Here is a 17,796-nt window from a genome sequence, read left to right as displayed (position 1 = left end):
ACATTTTATTCAGACCCCATAACGTTTTAGACATTTCTAAGCCTTAATTCATCAAGGACAAGCAGTGTATGCTATTATCTCTCTACCCACACACCCAATTATCACTGTAAGGACATTTCAAGGTTCCTACTAAAAGTTGAGTTCTCCCCACTTCTTACCTCATTCTCACAGGACAGCAGCAATCAAAGCCCATTGAAGATAGAGAACTTAACAAAGAGGAAAATACAGAAATACAAAAAGAGGATGCAATGACATGAAGGAATCTAAAGAACTTGTGCTCACTGGATCTATTGATTAATAGATAACAATGAGATGGGCCTTCTAGTCCTTTTAGAGCCAACAGCACATACATATTTAATGACTGAGCTCTAGGGTAAACTTCATTCGTGTGAAGGTCACAATTTCAAAACACAGTACAATTCAGTATATACATATCTGCAGTTCACCTTTGCACCAACAACTGGAGGATATGCTTTCCAAAAATGTGTACAAAAGCTATGTATACATTTAGTTTACTGAGAGGGAGAGCAGACCAAGCTGAAAAAGCTCAGGCAGCACACTGGCAGAAGCACCCTCATTTTAATAATTACCAGTAATTTTACTTGTTTATTTGGGTACTTTTAAGTGACTCCACGTATATGACTTGTTTTACTCTGTAGAGGTACTTTGCTCTGGCTTGTTGTCTTCTGCCTCACCTTCCCCTCCATTACAGGCGTCCTCAAAATCACCCAGTACAAGGCCTGAACTATAGTCAAGATAACGCCTGTAAGTGGCTGGTACCTACTGAGTGTTTACTTTCTGCCGTGCACTATATTTTTGGGTTTTGTTTTTAGTCACTTAGACGTTATTATTCACAAGTTAAATTACACAGCGTGAGATGGACAGGAGGGAGAAGAGGGGAGGAAGCTGGCTCCTGAGGTTCCTGGCCACCTCCACCCCCTCCTCGGGGCGTAGCAAAGTCTTCAGTGCTGCCTCTGCCCCAGTGTCCAGATCAGGCCTCAGAACACAACTTCCAAGCCAGAAATGAGGTTCTGGCTCTGACACCCCAGAGCACCAGGGCTCCCGCTAGCAGCTTCTTCATGGCGGGTGGTGGGAATGTGAAGGCATCAGTTTGTCTAGGTAAGGGTGATGGATGAGGCCGCTGGAATTCAGGGAGAAAGTGGAATAGGCACTGTAGGTCCAATAAAGCTCTTCTTTGTCCGGTTTACAGAAATGCAGAAAGAGCATGTGGATGGGCAACCCCACAGCCACCATCTCATCTGATATTCAAAACAAGCCTATAATTCCGGGTACATCATTTTCCTTAGTTTATATTTGAGGAAGCTAAGGGAGAGAAAGTTCTTAACCCAATCAAGGCCACACTGCTAAAAATGATGACTACAGGATTTGAACCCAGGCTCTGATTTTGGGGTCACAAATCTATAAAGAATATCAGTGATGGGACTTCCCTGGTGGCACAGTGGTTAAGAATCTACCTGCCAATGCAGGGGACACGGGTTCGAGCCCTGGTCCGGGAAGATCCCGCATGCCGCGGAGCCCGTGCACCACAACTACTGAGCCTGCGCTCTAGAGCTCGCGAGCCACAACTACTGGAGCCCACGTGCCGCAACAACTGAGGCCCGCATGCCTAGAGCCCGTACTCCGCAATAAGAGAAGTCACCACAATGAGAAGCCAGCGCACCGCAACGAAGAGTAGCCCCCACTCGCAGCAACTAGAGAAAGCCTGCACGCAGCAAGGAAGACCCAACGTAGCCAAAAAATAAAAATAAATAATACCAGTGACAAAATTAGGAAATCAACCACATATGACTGCATATGCACTTCTTTTAGTATGTGTGTTCTCAGAAGGGCTTTGCCATACAATGATGGGCAGAGTTCTAAGCCCCTCAGAGCACAGGCATTTGAATCTGTGTGATGCAGAGTATTTGGATCCAGAGCACTCAAGTTCAAACTGCTTAGCAAGTTCACTGGAGACATCATACTGCCCTGAGAGGGAGTGCTCACATACACATATTCTCTCTCTCTCTCTCTCTCTCTCTACAGATTAACAGGCAACAGTTAAAAAATGCACTTTTTTCATGCCAAACAATTTTCATATAGTAAATTTTTTAGCTTTGGAAAATAAGGATACAGGATACCTAGTTAAACTTGAATTTCAGGTAAACAACAATTTTTTTTCATATAAGAATGTCCCACATAATATTTGGGGTGTCATACTAAAAAATTATTCTTTATTTATCTGAAATTCAAATATAACTGAGTATCCTGTATTTTATCTGGCAGCCCTATAAGGTTGTTTACATTCTTTCCTATTTAGCCTGGCATTGTACTTCTAAAGCCACACAAATTCTTTTTTTAAAAAAAATCATTGGATTTTCTTGGTGCCCAACTGTAGTGTAAAACCTGAGAGTTAGGTTTTTGTTTTTGTTTTTTTCTTTTTTGTAATGCAAGTGCCTGACTTTGATTGACAGTGAGGCATCACCTTCAAAGAGGCATCAACTTTAAAGACAGTGATTTCTAATAAAAGCTATGCTGGCCGCTGGATCATGTAAAGAGCCAGGCCACCTCCCCCAAATGAGGTTCCTTTGTTTTAAAAATCTTGATTGATTTCAATAACTGACCATTTGTACCACTTGTTTTTTCTCTTCCTGTGCTTTAAATTCCTGTTCTTATGTTTTAAATTCACCATTAAAGAGTGAGAGTGTGAAACCCTAGGCCCCCACCCCAGAATAAAATAAAAGCAGAACTCCAGGCCCATTCACTCTCTCTCTCTCTCTCTCTCTTTGCGCCCATGACCTTGCTATGTGGCACCAGGTGTCCTACATAATTTTCAGGTCCTGTAAGTAATAAACCTTTATTATTTTTTTAAAGTGTCCTGATGGTTATTGCTGAAAGCCATCTTGCAATCACAGTAAGAACCACAAGGGCCAGCCCGACCACAATATTGGTTATTGATAGACTGACACCAGCACATAACACCAACTTTGAAATGCAAACTTAGCATTTCATTCAAGGAGATGCCAAAACCATAGCCTCACGTCCTTCACCTTAAACTCAGTATGGAGCTGAAATTCTGCATGGCAGTTCCAGGAGCTAAATCCCATTGTGAGGCAGCAATTAATCAATCTACTCGGGACACAAACCAGACCCAGATTCCATATATAACCATTTTAAAAACATGTCTCCACAGAGATCTTTATTGCCTTGATTTTGTATTACCCTCACTTCTTGAAAGGGCTCAGAGAAATTTTTTTTAATAAAATGAATTTAAATTATTGGATTTCAGAATGTTGAAACACCCTTTAAGAAAATGGAAGCACCCTGGGCTTTTTCTGAAAATCTGGAGAAGAGGATACATAATTTTCTGCAGCATCTATTATTTGTATCATCAGAAACTCCAAAAATAAGAAAACCCAACTAGTGAGAATGAGAGGAGAAGCACACAGGCAAGGACTGAGTCACATTGTTCCCTAATTATCCTCCTGATGCCCCACATCTCATTTCTCAGACAATCCTAATTTCATGCATGCTTTCCAGCCTCCCAAATTAAAATAACCCAAAGGAATTACATCTTCACTCTCAAAAGGAAAAGATGCAATATATCTTTTGAGACCTAAGTGATAATAAGCAAGAACAAAAAAAAAACAAGAGATGGAAAACTTTCTTTACCTGCCCACTGTCCCATTGACTTCAAGAAAGACCTTGGCGAAACTTTCCAGAAGTGCAGGAAAATACATTTGGAGAACCTCACACATTTCACCAGGTGGACCAGGCACACCAGCAGCCCTACAAAAACGAAGAACTGTTCCAGAACCTCCCCCATGATGGCACCGCAGCAGATGCTGTTTTGGACCTGGTTGGGGCCCTCACAGCCTCCAGGGGCGAGCGTGACTGCTCTGGAGGAGTGTCAGTCAGTCCCCTTCTGGAGTCCCTGGGCACATTCCAACGCGTCACTGTGTCGAGGCATTCAGATTGGAGTAACTTCTTTACACAATCCTCTGATTCACAGCCTTCGGAATAAAATATGCTTTCTAATATCTTTATAGCACTGTTGGGCTTTTGTGCCACAGGGGAGTTGGTGAAGAAGTAAAAGGTGGACATAAAGAAAGATAAAGCCTGGACAAAGAAAAATGGCAGCCCAGCATTCCCTCCCTGAATTTGGAAGCTAAAAAAGATACTTAAAAGTATGCAAAATCCTATAAGTCATTCATTCACTTACTCAGCAAATATTTATTGACTGCCTACAGGTGGCATCACTTTTCAAGATGCTGGGAACATATAATAGTAAACATGGCCAGTCAATGCCAGGGGGGAGCTGAGATTTGCAGTCGATGTGCGAATAAATAAGATAATGTCAGATATCAGTGCCGTGAAAAAGTGCTACAGAGTGACTTGTTAGAGTGACTAGTGAGCACAGGAAGAAATTCTGTGAAGAGGTGGTATTTTGAACTGAAATTTGAAGGAAAAGGAGACAGCCCTGCAAAGATAGGTTTCCCCCTCCAGGCTGAGGGAACAGCTAGTGCAAGTGACCTGAAATGAGAAAGATACATGTATCTGAGGAATAAACAGCACTACATAGAGGAACTGGTCTGTAGAGAACAAAGGAAGGAAAGAATAAAGTAAGGTGAAGGCACGGGGAGGAGCCAGATACTCCTGGTGAGGAGTTTGGACTTTATGAGCAACAGGAAACCACTGAAGAGACTCAGACAATGGTGTTATCTAATCCGAGTCACTCTGGATACCGAGAGAAGATGACCTTTTGGAGGTGGGGATGGAGAGTGGTTGTGACACTGAAGCAGGGGGAGCGAGAAGACTATGACAGTCATCTGAGAAGAGGGACCCCATGTGCATCCTTTGGCCCCCTTCTCCTTCTGTCCACACTTACTCATTTGGTGATGTTACCCAATCTCTTGACTTTAAGGATGCTGTGCACTGAGGACCCCCAAATGTATAAGTTCAGTAGTAACCCAGGCTGCTCATCCAGACTTGCATTTCCAACTGCCTACTTAACACCCCCATTTGAATGCCTAATAGTCATCTCAAGCTTAAGTCTAGTACTGGTTTCTAATATTACCAGCAAATGTCAAAACTTGTTCCCCTTGCAGACTTCCCTATCCCAGAACATGGCAACTCTTATGTTCCAGTTGTTCAGGTTAAAAACCTTAGAGATATCCTTGACTCCTCTCTTTCTCTCACATCCTGCAGCCAATCTGTCTCCTGTTGACAAACAATTGTATTTGTTTTCAGTTTTAGATTATGCTAAACAACATTGCTATGGATATTCTTGTATTTGTACTTTCCCACACGTGTGCATGTCTCTCTCTCTCTCTCTCTCTCTCTCTCTCTCTCTCTCTCTCTCACACACACACACACACACACACACACACGTGATTGCAGGGTCATACATGTTATACATGTACAACTTCAATTTTACTAGTGTGTTGGTCCCACTCAGGAGACAAACCACACAGCAATTTGAACATGGACTATTCAATATTAAAAAATTAGTTGGGAATTAGCTACTAAAAGGGCATGAAAGAAAACTCAAAAGAATACTCAAAGGCTGAAGAAGAGTGTTTAGGAAACAAATGAACTTGAAAGGGAATTCCTGGAGCCAAGGCTGGGATTCAGACCTCACTGGAGAGAGTGTGGTTGCAGCCAACTGGTTGGTGATGAAGTTCTCTGGGTTGCCTGAGACAGAGTTGTTCACAGTAAGGAGGATAAGTCTGGTTAGCTGGGAACTGCTGCCTGGGGCCAGAAATCCCCACTGGGAAGCTGACAAAACTTGCTGGAAAGCTACTGGGGGGTGGGGGTGTGGTTGCTGTTGAACTCCCTGGGGTGAGCTCTACTGGGGCTCAAATGGGAAAAACTGACATTTATTTTTACAATATTGATTCTTTCAACCTACAAACTGGCGTATCTCTCCTTTTAGGTCTTCTTAATGTCTCTCAATGACTTATAATTTCTTTAAAAATTCTTGCTCTTATAGAAATTTATAATAAGAAAAATATCAAAAATATGCAAAAGTAGAGAGACTAATTTAATGAACCCTCACTTACCCATAGGTATAGGTAACTATGATGACAGTTAATAACAAAATTAACTATCATTTCATGTCCATTTTTACTTTGTATATACCCATTTTCCCTACTCCCAAACCCCTATAATGTGAAGGACTCTTTAAAAGAATAACATAAAAATAATGCTGTTATTACAATTTAACAATTAGTAGTAATTCCATCAAATATACAGTCAGTATTTAAATGTCCCTGATTGTTACATACATATTTTTAAGTTGCCTTCTGAATCATTTTTTTCGTAAAGGATTACACATTGCATTAAATTCATATGTCTTATAAGTGGTATAGGTTTTCTCTACCACCCTTTAAAAAATGTTTACTATCATTTATTTGTTTAAGAAATTAAGTTGTTACTCTTATGGAATTTTCCACATTTTGAATTTGCTGATTCCATCTCCATGGTGTTGCTTAACAGGTTCCTTTGTCCCCTATATCTCTTCTAAACTATTTAGATCTAGAGCAGAGGTCAGCAAACTTTCACTTTAAAGGGCCAGATAGTAAAGATTTCATTTTAGTCTTAGTGGGCCATACGGTCTCTGTTGCAAAAAAGACCCTGGCCATTGTAGTACAAAAGCAGTCATAAGTACTTAAATGACAACTTTATGGATAGGATGGACCTCAAGGGCATTATGCTAAGTGAAGTAAGTCAGAGAAAAAAGATAAATACTATATGATCTCTCTTATATGTGGAGTGCTTTAAAAATGTGTGTGTGTATATATGTGTGTATATATATATATATATGATATGTATATATAAATAAGCTCATAGTTAGAGAGCACAGATTTGTGGTTGCCAGAGGCAAGGGGTGGGGGCGGGAGAAATGGCGCACTTTTTGTGTTTGTCTTTTTGTTTTTGGTTTAAATAGATTGAATTTTTTAAAAGGGAAGGGGTTAGGGAAAAATATGTACAGGGGTATTGGGAAACATGGGTAATTAAGATGTTCCCATCTTCTCTGGTCTTCAGAGATTATTAATATCCAAATGACAATGTAAGTCTCTATTCTACTGCCATCAAAGAGTTCAGTATTTTATTAGGTTTTCCTCCTCATGTAATTTTAGGGAACCATTAAGGAAACTGTTGCCCAAATCCTCCCATTCTAGCCAAGCAAATCTGGTCTCTGGCTCTGGGACAGTGCTCTACTCCTGCTGGTCACCCCTTGCCATCTTGCTCCTTTTCCAGGCTGCTATCTTTCTTCTTCTTTCTAAGGGAAAATAAAAACATTTAGTTATAAGACAACTTAATCTAGATTTAGGGGGAAAAATCTAATACTGCAGGTCAATAATTCAGCTAGTTATACTCAATCTATATGCTCAAACAGAAAAGGTAATGTCTCAGCCTAAAGCATTTTCATATACATGATGGGGAGGGGTAATGGTAGGTGTATTAGCATCACTAAAAGAGTCATCAAAGTGTTGCCTCCAAAATTAAAGGACAGTCTGCTCCCTAAAATACAGAAGTTCATTGCAATCCTCCAAATGATAGTTTTTCAACTTGGAAAAATTTAAGATCTTGTCTCCACCAGCTATAGAGGAGGCAATCAATGTAAACACTGTGGATCCAAGAGAATTTCTGTAACAAGTGATGTGACTCCTGGGTTTTGTTTGCATATACAGAAACAGTAATGATCAACTTAACCGAATATATACTGAAAGAACAATCTGAGAGATCTTTGGTAGGGAAACTGTGGAGTTACCTGATGACTGAAACTTCCTAACTTGAAGGAGCTATGAAAAAGAGAAGAGACTATAGATAATTTTATATATATGTGGAATACATAATATTGGGAGATAGAATCTAAAAGGAAAGACCAAAGCACAGATAGTGTGACTGTCTTAGCCTGGGTTCTTTCTGATATGAGGACCTTGTAAAGACAGTTATTTTGGGAAGTAATTCCAATGAGCAGGAGTTGGGTTGGGACCAGGAGATTGAACAGAAAAAGACAGAAAGACATGAATATGTCATTGAGCTGGTCACTGCTGTGAGTGACTGAGGCTCCATCTGCTGGAAAAGCCTCTGAGAAAATGTAGAATGCACCTCAGATTCTTCTGCCTTAAGTAAAAAAGTACAGTAGTTTATCTATTGGCTCCCGGCTCCGTGATCAAGGTTGCCCTGTGGGGTATTACCTGCCTCAATTCCAGGTTTGCCTGTATGTCAGGTGATGAGCGAGTTCCTGTGGGTTAAGAGGAGCCCTAGCTCCCTGAGAGATAGCAGCTACTGTCAAGTTCTGTCTGCATTCCTCTCTAAACCATGCCATTTTATTTACCATGGCACTTTCAACTAAGGTCTTTATCTGGAGCAGCTTCTCAGTTCCAAGGGTCAATTGCTCACAAAGCTATGGGCTGCCTGAAGAAAGTACAAGTAATGTGGAGATTCAACGAAAATTAAAGCAAATGAGACGGCCTTTGCCAATGGTGGCTCCCCACTCCTTCCCATTTTCTCTGGCTGCCCCTTATTTACTATGTTTTTTGTACCAGACTCTGCATTAAGCACTTTACAAGGATTACCTGTCTCGTTTAATTATTACTCTTCCCACTGAGGGCTGGTTGGCAGAAGCAGATATTGTGGATCAGCCATCTCAGCACATCCACATCTGTCCCCAAAGGAGTGAGAGGCTGAGGCGTTTAATAAATATGAAAACAACAATTACCGTTTTCACTGAGGCCTGGAAAAGGCCAGGCCAATGCCCATCCTGCAGTCCTATGCCTCTGCTTTATTTTTCTTCTGAGCATATTATTTATTGGCTTATTTGCTTGTGGTTGGGTCTCTTGCCACTACAATGTAAACTACTTTGGATTGGGACTTTGTTTTGTTAGAGCAAAAGTAAGTAATCAATAAATATTCACTCTTTAATGAAAAAGGAAAACGAGCCTTTATTGGTGTGGAAGCAATGAAGTTAACTTCCTGTTAAAGAAGTTTTGGTAAAGACCTGATAGACACTGGTACAGGTAAGGGGCAAGCTGCAGGGTCTCAGGAATCAGGGATAGATCTCAATTGGAAGCCTATAGCATATGGAGTTAATGAAGAGGAAATTTTTTTAAAAAACTGAAAAAGGCAAAGATGGGATGGGATTCCTTCACAAATGCCCCATTTATCAAATATTTGTTTGGTGTTTATCTGTACCAGCACTCAACAGAGGACAGAATGGTTGGACACAGTATGGTAAGATGCAGAAGTGGGAGCCAAGGGGGTGGCAAACTGGAGAAATTTGGAGGAAGAAGGAGGCCTGAAGAAGGCTCTCTAAGATGTTCATAAGGGCCTGGCCTTCTCCCTGAAGCATCTGTGTAAGTGAGCTGTGGTATGTGTTAGGGGAAAGGATTACAAGAAGTTTCACACTAGAGAGACATGAAGAGAATTTGACTTTGTCACCACGTTTTCAGTAAAAGAGGACAAAACTAATGTTTTCTACTGATGCAGGTCATCAAATGTCATCCAAAAATGGAGAGTGGCTTTCACAGAGGAAAAGCAGAGCTAATAATTATGTAAAAATTAGCTCCCTGAGAGTAGATGTCTTAAAAGTGGCAAGGTTTGGAAAACCTGAGAGAAAAATAGAAACAAAACAAATTATCCTGGGCTTGGGAGCTATGGATGGTGGAGCTGGGTGCTGTGTATTCAGCCAGTGTTGAACCAGAACTCTTTGTCCAGTGAATAAGTTTTTCCTGTCAAAGCTGAACTTGTCAGACAGACCTTCAAAGAGTTCGAGGATCCCAAGAGTCCCAGGAAACATGTGCCCACTCTTCCTTCTTTGTTTCAAAGCCCCTCTTCCACTGTTGTCTGTGGTTACATTTTCTTGTCTGCGGGGCAGGATGCAGCTTGGGAGTCTCAGGCAGCTGAAGGCTGGAATCAGAAGAGACATTCCTGACCCCACACACCCACTGTTCCTTGCCCTTCTTTAGGTGTCAGAACTCTGGGGGACCAAATCCTGGGCTAGCGTTTCTGGCCTTGCCTAAAACCCTCTGTGTCATTCAAACAAACAATAACCATTGTTGTGTAAGTGACATAAGTCAAGCCAGAAACATGCAACCCCGAGAAGTATATTTTATGTTTTGATTTCTTCTTTCCTTTTGGCAAAAACTTGTTGTTCCCATCCCTGCCAAGGCAGATATAAAGTGCTCTTAGTGTGGAGTGGAAAGGGGCCATTCTGCTTGATGGCACTTTAGCCCGGTGCCTGTTCTGGATGCCCCCTGGTTACAAAGATGCCTCCCCGTGGGAAAGCAGTGTGGGTCGGCCCAGGCTTGTACAAACGAGGTGCTCCAGCTCCCACGCTGGCTCCCAGATCAGCCAGAAGATTTTCAGCCAGGGCCAGATCTCCTTAGCACAGAGTGACTGGACTGCATACTTAATAAAACCTCACTGCATCACACAGTGCATAGAGCCCTTTGTCTGAGGTTGAGGTAAGGCTGAATTGAAGGAATACTTTTTGACTGGTAGAAATCACATGTACTATTGAACAGATTATGAAATTGGTATCATTTGTGACATCATCTTTTCCCAGCCTGGGAAAATTAGTTATTTAAAATTTCTCCCTTTCCTTTATGTTGTAGATAGAAGTGGTCACCACATCCAACATTACAGAACAACCCCTCTGAGTGATTCCTTTCCTTTTCATGCCCTGCCATCTCCAAGCACCACCCATCATCTGGGATGCAGCTGGGAGGAAGGTGAGCATGGGCTCTGGAGAAAGACATTCCAGATGTACATGTTGGCTTTGTCATGTGACTTGGACAAGCTAAACTTTCTGTCCCTCAAGTTATTATTATAAAATGGGATTGCAAATACTTCTTACTTTGCAGGGCTATTGTGAAGATTAAATGAAATAACATTTATAAAAGTGCAGATAAGGGGAGACCTTCAAGATGGCAGAGGAGTAAGATGTGGAGCTTACACTCCTCTTCACAAATACACCAGAAATACATCTACATGTGGAACAACTCCTACAAAAACCCACTGAATGCTGGCAGAAGACCTCAGACCTCCCAAAAGGCAAGAAAATCCCCTCATACCTGGGTAGGGCAAAAGAAAAAAGAAAAAACAGAAACAAAAGAATAGGGATAGGACCTGCACTCTGGGAGGGAGCTGTGAAGGAGGAAAAGTTTCCACACACTAGGAAGCCGCTTCACTGGTGGAGAAGGAAGTGGGCTGGGGGGAAGCTTCAGAGCCAAGGAGGACAGACAGCACAGCAACAGGGGTTCAGAGGGCAAAGCAGAGAGATTCCCACACAGAGGATCAGTGCCTACCAGCACTCACCATCCTGAGAGGCTTGTCTGCTCACCCACAGGGGCAGGTGGGGGCTGGGAGCTGAGGCTCAGGCTTCAGAGGTCAGATCCCAGGGAGAGGACTGGGGTTGGCTGAGTGAACACAGCCTGAAGGGGGCTAGTGTACCACAGCTAGCTGGGAGGTAGTCTGGGAAAAATTCTGGACCTGCTGGAGAGGAAAGAGACCATTGTCTTGGGGTGCACGAAGAGAGGGGATTCCTACTCCGTGTGCCCACAAATGGCAGAGCACTGCCTAAGCGAGCTCCAGAGACAGGCACAAGCTGCGGCTACCATCTCGGACCACAGAGAAGGACATGGACTGCTAACACTGCTGTTGCTGTCACCAAGAATGCTGTGTGCAAGTGCAGGTCACCAACCATACCTCCCTGGGAGCCTGTGCAGCCCGCCACTGCCAGGGTCCTGTGATTCAGGGACAACTTCCCTGGGGGAAGCGGCACCTCAGACTCTTGCAATATCATGCTGGCCTCTGCCACCACAGGCTCCCCCCGCATTCCAATTGTGGCTACCGTACCCCTCCCTCTCCCTGGTCTGAGTGAGCAAAAGAGCCCTAATCAGCCACTGTTTTAACCCCATCCTGTCTGGGTGAGGAACAGATGCCTGGGGGTGGCCTACATGCAGAGGTGAGGCCCAAACCAAAGCGGAACCCTAGGAGCTGTGCGAACAAAGAAGAGAAAGGGAAAATTCTCCATGCAGCCTCGAGAGCAGTAGATTAAATCCTCGCAATCAACTTGATAAACGCTGCATCTATGGAATACCTAAGAGACAACAGATGTTCCCAAAATTGAGGCGGTGGACTTTGGGAGCAACTGCAGACTTGCGATTTGCTTTCTGGTTCTGATATGTTTTTGGTTTTATGTTTATCTTAGTTTAGTTTTTAGTGCTTGTTATCATTGGTGGATTTGTTTATTGGTTTGGTTGCTATCTTCCCATTAAAAAAATTTTATTATTATTATTATTCCTTTTTGCTCTTTTTGTGAGTGTGTGTGTTTCTTAGTGTGATTTTGTCTGTTTAGGTGTGCTTTTACCATTTGTCCTAGGGTTCTGTCTGTTTGGGTTTTTTTCTTTGTTTAGTTTTTGTTGTTGTTGTTTTTGTTTGATTTTCTTTTTATGAGCATGTGTGTATTTTTCTTTGTTTGATTTTGTCTGTTTAGTTTTGCTTTTATTATTTGTTTTGGGCTTCTATCTGTTCGTTTTTCTTTCTTTTCTTCCTTCTCTTCCGAGCTGTGTGGCTGGCAAGGCCTTGGTGCTCCAGCCACATGTCGGGTCGGCGCCTCTGAGGTGGGAGAGCCAAGTCCAGAACATTGGACCACCAGAAACCTCAGAGCCCCACGTAATATCACTCGGCAAGAGCTCTCCCAGAGATCTCCGTCTCAACACTAACACCCAGCTCCACACAATGGCCAGCAAGCTCCTGTGCTGGATGCCCCATGCCAAACAACTAGCAAGACAGGAACACAACCCCACCCATTAGTAGAGAGGCTGCCTAAAGTCATACTAAGTTCATAGACACCCAAAAACACACCACCGGATGCAACCCTGCCGACCAACAGGACAAGAAACAGCCCCACCCACCAGTCCCCTCCACCAGAAAGCCTACACTGAAGCAACTTCACCCACTGTAAGCAGACACCATAAATAATGGGAACTACAAAGCTGCAGCCTGTGAAAAGGAGACCCCCAAACACAATAAGTTAAACAAAATGAGAAGACAGAGAAATATGCAGCAGATAAAGGAGCAAGGTACAAACCCACCAGACCAAACAAATGAAGATGAAAGAGGCAGTCTACCTGAGAAAGAATTCAGAGTAATGATAGTAAAGATGATCCAAATCTCGGAAATAGAATGGAGAAAATACAAGAAATTTTTAACAAGGACCTAGAAGATCTAAAGAGCAAACAAACAATGATGAGCAACACAATAAATGAAATCAAAAATACAATAGAAGGAATCAATAGCAGAATAACTGAGGCAGAAGAACAGATAAGTGACCTGGAAGATAAAATAGTGTAAATAACTACCACAGAGCAGAATAAAGAAAAAAGAAAGAAAATAATTGAGGACAGTCTCAGAGACCTCTGGGAAAACATTAAAGGCACCAACATTCGAATTATAGGGGTCCCAGAAGAAGAAGAGAAAGAGAAAGGGTCTGAGAAAATATTTGAATAGATTATAGTCAAAAACTTCTCTAACATGGGAAAGGAAATAACCACCTGAGCTCAGGGAGCACAAAGAGTCCCATACAGGATGAATCCAAGGAGAAACATGCCAAGACACATATTACTCAAACTATCAAAAATTAAATAAAAAGAAAAAATATTAAAAGCAGCAAGGGAAAAGCAACAAATAACATACAAGGGAATCCCCATAGAGTTAACAGCTGAACTTTCAGCAGAAACTCTGCAAGTCTCCTCTATTTACAATAGCCAGGAAATGGAAGCAACCTAAGTGTCCATTGACAGATGAATGGATAAAGAAGATGTAACACATATATACAAAGGAATATTACTTAGCCATAAAAAGAAATGAAATTGAGTTATTTTCAGTGAGGGGGATGGACCTAGTCTGTCATACAGAGTGAAGTAAGTCAGAAAGAGAAAAACAAATGCCATATGCTAACACATATATATGGAATCTAAAAAAAGAAAAAAAAAAGGTTCTGAAGAACATAGGGGCAGGATGAATAAAAACGTAGAAGTAGAGAATGGACATGAGGACATGGGGAGGGGGAATGGTAAGTTGGGACGAAGTGAGAAAGTGGCATAGACTTATATATACTACCAAGTGTGAAACAGATAGCTAGTGGGAAGCAGTCGCATAGCACAGGGAGATCAGCTCGGTGCTTTGTGACCACCTAGAGGGGTGGGATAGGGAGTGGGGAGGGAGATGCAAGAGGGAGGAGATATGGGGATATATCTATATGTACAGCCGATTCAATTTGTCATAAAGCAGAAACTAACACACCATTGTAAAGCAATTATACTCCAATAAAGATGTTAACAACAACAACAAAAAAGAAATCTGCAAGCCAAAAGGGTGTGGCAGGACATATTTAAAGTGATGAAAGGGAATAACCTACAACCAAGATTACTCTACCAAGCAAGGATCTCAATCAGATTTCATGGAGAAAATAAAACCTTTACAGACAAGCAAAAGTTAAGAGAATTCAGCACAACCAAACCAGCTTTACAACAAATGCTAAAGGACCTTCTCTAGGCAGGAAACACAAGAGAAGGAAAAGACCTACAAAAACAACCCCAAAACAATTAAGAAAATGGTAAAAGGAACATACATATTGATAATTGATAAATGTAAATGGATTAAATGCTCCAACCAAAAGACACAGACTGGCTGAATGGATACAAAAACAAGACCCATATATATGCTGTCTACAAGAGACCCACTTTAGACCTAGGGATACATACAGACTGAAAGTGAGGAGATGGAAAAAGATACTCCATGCAAATGGAAACCAAAAGAAACCTGGAGTAGCAATAGTCATATCAGACAAAATAGACTTGAAAATAAAGATTATTAAAAAAGACTAAGAAGGACACTACATAATGATCAAGGGATCAGTGCAAGAAGAAAATATAACAATTGTAAATATTTATGCATCCAACATAGGAGCACCTCAAAACATAAGGCAAATACTAACAGCCATAAAAGGGGAAATCAACAGTAACACAATCATAGTAGGAGACTTTAACACCCCACTTTCACCAATGGACAGATCATCCAAAATGAAAATAAATAAGGAAACACAAGCTTTAAATGACACATTAGACCAGATGGACTTCATTGATATTTATAGGACAGTTCATCCAAAAACAACAGAATACACTTTCTTCTCAAGTACACATGGAACATTCTCCAGGATAGATCATATCTTGTGTCACATATCAAGCCTCGGTAAATTTTTAAAAGTTGAAATCGTATCAAGTATCTTATCCAACCACAATGCTATGAGGCTACATATCAATTACAGGAAAAACACTGTACAAAACAGAAACACATGCAGGCTAAACAAAATGCTACTAAATAACCAAGAGATCACTGAAGAAATCAAAGAGGAAATCAAAAACTACCTAGAAACAAATGACTATGAAAACCCAATGACCCAAAACCTATGGGATGCAGCAAAAGCAGTTCTAAGAGGGAAGGTTATAAAAATACAATCCTACCTCAAGAAACAAGAAAAATCTCAAATAATCAACTAAACTTACACCTAAAGCAATTAGAGAAACAAGAACAAAACAAATCCAAAGTTAGCAGAATAAATCATAAAGATCAGATGAGAAATAAATGAAAAAGAAGTGAAGGAAACAATAGCAAAGATCAAGAAAACTAAAAGCTGGTTCTTTGAGAAGATAAACAAAATGGATAAACCATTAGCCAGATTCATGAAGAAAAAAAGGGAAAAGATTCATATCAACAGAATTAGAAGTGAAAAAGGAGAAGTAACAACTGACACTGCAGAAATACAAAGGATAATGAGAGATTACTACAATCAAGTATATGCCAACAAAATAGACAACCTGGAAGAAGTGGACAAATTCTTAGCAAAGTACAACCTTGCAAGACTGAACCAGGAAGAAATAGAAAATATAAACAGACCAATCACAAGCACTGAAATTGAAACTGTGATTAAAAATCTTCCAACAAACAAAAGCCCAGGACTGGATGGCTTCACAGGTGAGTTCTATCAAATATTTAGAGAAGAGCTAACACCTCTTCTTCTCAAACTTTCCAAAATATAGCAGAGGGAGGAACACTCCCAAACTCATTCTATGAGGCCACCCTCACCCAATACTGAAACCAGACAAAGATGTCACAAAAAAAGAAAAGTACAGGCCAATATCACTGATGAACATAGATGTAAAAATCCTCAACAAAATACTAGCAAACAGAATCCAAAAGCACACTAAAAGGATCATACACTACGATCAATTGGGGTTTATCCCATGAATGCAAGGATTCTTCAATATATGCAAAACAATCAATGTGATACACCATATTAACAAACTGAAAGATAAAAATCATATGATTATCTCAACAGATGCAGAAAAAGCTTTCAAAAAACTTCAAAACCAACTATGATAAAAACTCTCCAGGAAATGAGAATAGAGAGAAACTACCTCAGCATAATAAAAGCCATATATGACAAACTCACAGCCAACATCATTCTCAAAGGTGAAAAACTGAAAGCATTTCTTCTAAGACCAGGAACAAGAAAAGTTTACCCACTCTGACCACTATTATTCAACATAGTTTTGGCAGTTTTAGCCATGGCAATCAGAGAAGAAAAAGAAATAAAAGGAATCCAAATCAGAAAAGAAGAAGTAAAGCTGTCACTGTTTGTAGATGACATGATACTATACATAGAGAATCCTAAAGATGCTACCAGAAAACTACTAGAGCTAATCAATGAATTGGGTAAAGTGGTAGGATACAAAATTAATGCACAGAAATCTCTTGCATTCCTACACACTAACAGCAAAAAACCTGAAAGAGAAATTAAGGAAACACTCCCATTTACCACTGCAACAAAAAGAATAAAATACCTAGGAATAAACCTACATAGGGAGACAAAAGACCTGTATGCAGAAAACTACAAGACCCTGGTAAAATAAATTAAAAATGATACAAACAGATGGAGACATATAACATGTCTTGGACTGGAAGAATCAACATTGACTATACTACCCAAAGCAATCTGCAGATTCAGTGCAATCCCTATCAAACTACCAATGGGAGTTTTCACAGAACTAGAACAAAAAAATTCACAATTTGTATGGAAACACAAAAGACCCCAAATAGCCAAAGCAATCTTGAGAAAGAAAAACAGAGCTGGAAGAATCAGGTTCCCAGACTTCAGACTATACTGCAAAGCTACAGTAATCAAGACGGTATGGTACTGGCACAAAAACAGAAATATGGACCAATGGAACAGGATAGAAATCCCAGAGATAAACCCACACACATATGGTCACCTTATTTTTTATAAAGGAGGCAAGAATATACAATGCAGAAAAGACAGCCTCTTCAGTAAGTGGTGCTGGGAAAACTGGACAGCTACATGTAAAAGAATGAAATTAGAACATCTCCTAACACCATACACAAAAATAAACTCAAAATGGGTTAAAGACCTACATGTAAGGCCAGACACTATCAAACTCTTAGAGGAAAACAAAGGAAGAACTCTTGATGACATAAATCACAGTAAGATCCTTTTTGACCCACCTCCTAGAGAAATGGAAATAAAAACAAAAATAAACCAGTGGGACCTAATGAAACTTCAAAGCTTTTGCACAGCAAAGGAAACCATAAACAAGACCAAAAGACAACCCTCAGAATGGGAGAAAATATTTGCAAATGAAGCAACTGACAAAGGATTAATCTCCAAAATTTACAAGCAGCTCATGCAGCTCAATATCAAAAAAC

General features: G+C 40.8%; 1 protein-coding gene across 1 annotated transcript in view; it reads right to left on the bottom strand.

Annotated features, from left to right (window-relative positions):
• HSD17B3 (hydroxysteroid 17-beta dehydrogenase 3) overlaps window positions 1-3,823 on the bottom strand; it is a 37,582-nt gene extending 33,759 nt beyond the window's left edge. The window contains exon 1 of the mRNA XM_059071767.2: window positions 3,670-3,823. Coding sequence (XP_058927750.1) covers window positions 3,670-3,823 — 154 coding nt within the window. The remainder of the gene's footprint in view (window positions 1-3,669) is intronic.
• Between the last annotated feature and the right edge of the window lie 13,973 nt (window positions 3,824-17,796).

The sequence above is a fragment of the Kogia breviceps genome, chromosome 8 (assembly GCF_026419965.1).
Source record: "Kogia breviceps isolate mKogBre1 chromosome 8, mKogBre1 haplotype 1, whole genome shotgun sequence".
Lineage (NCBI taxonomy): Eukaryota > Metazoa > Chordata > Mammalia > Artiodactyla > Physeteridae > Kogia > Kogia breviceps.
This window is presented reverse-complemented; position numbering and strand designations above follow the sequence as displayed.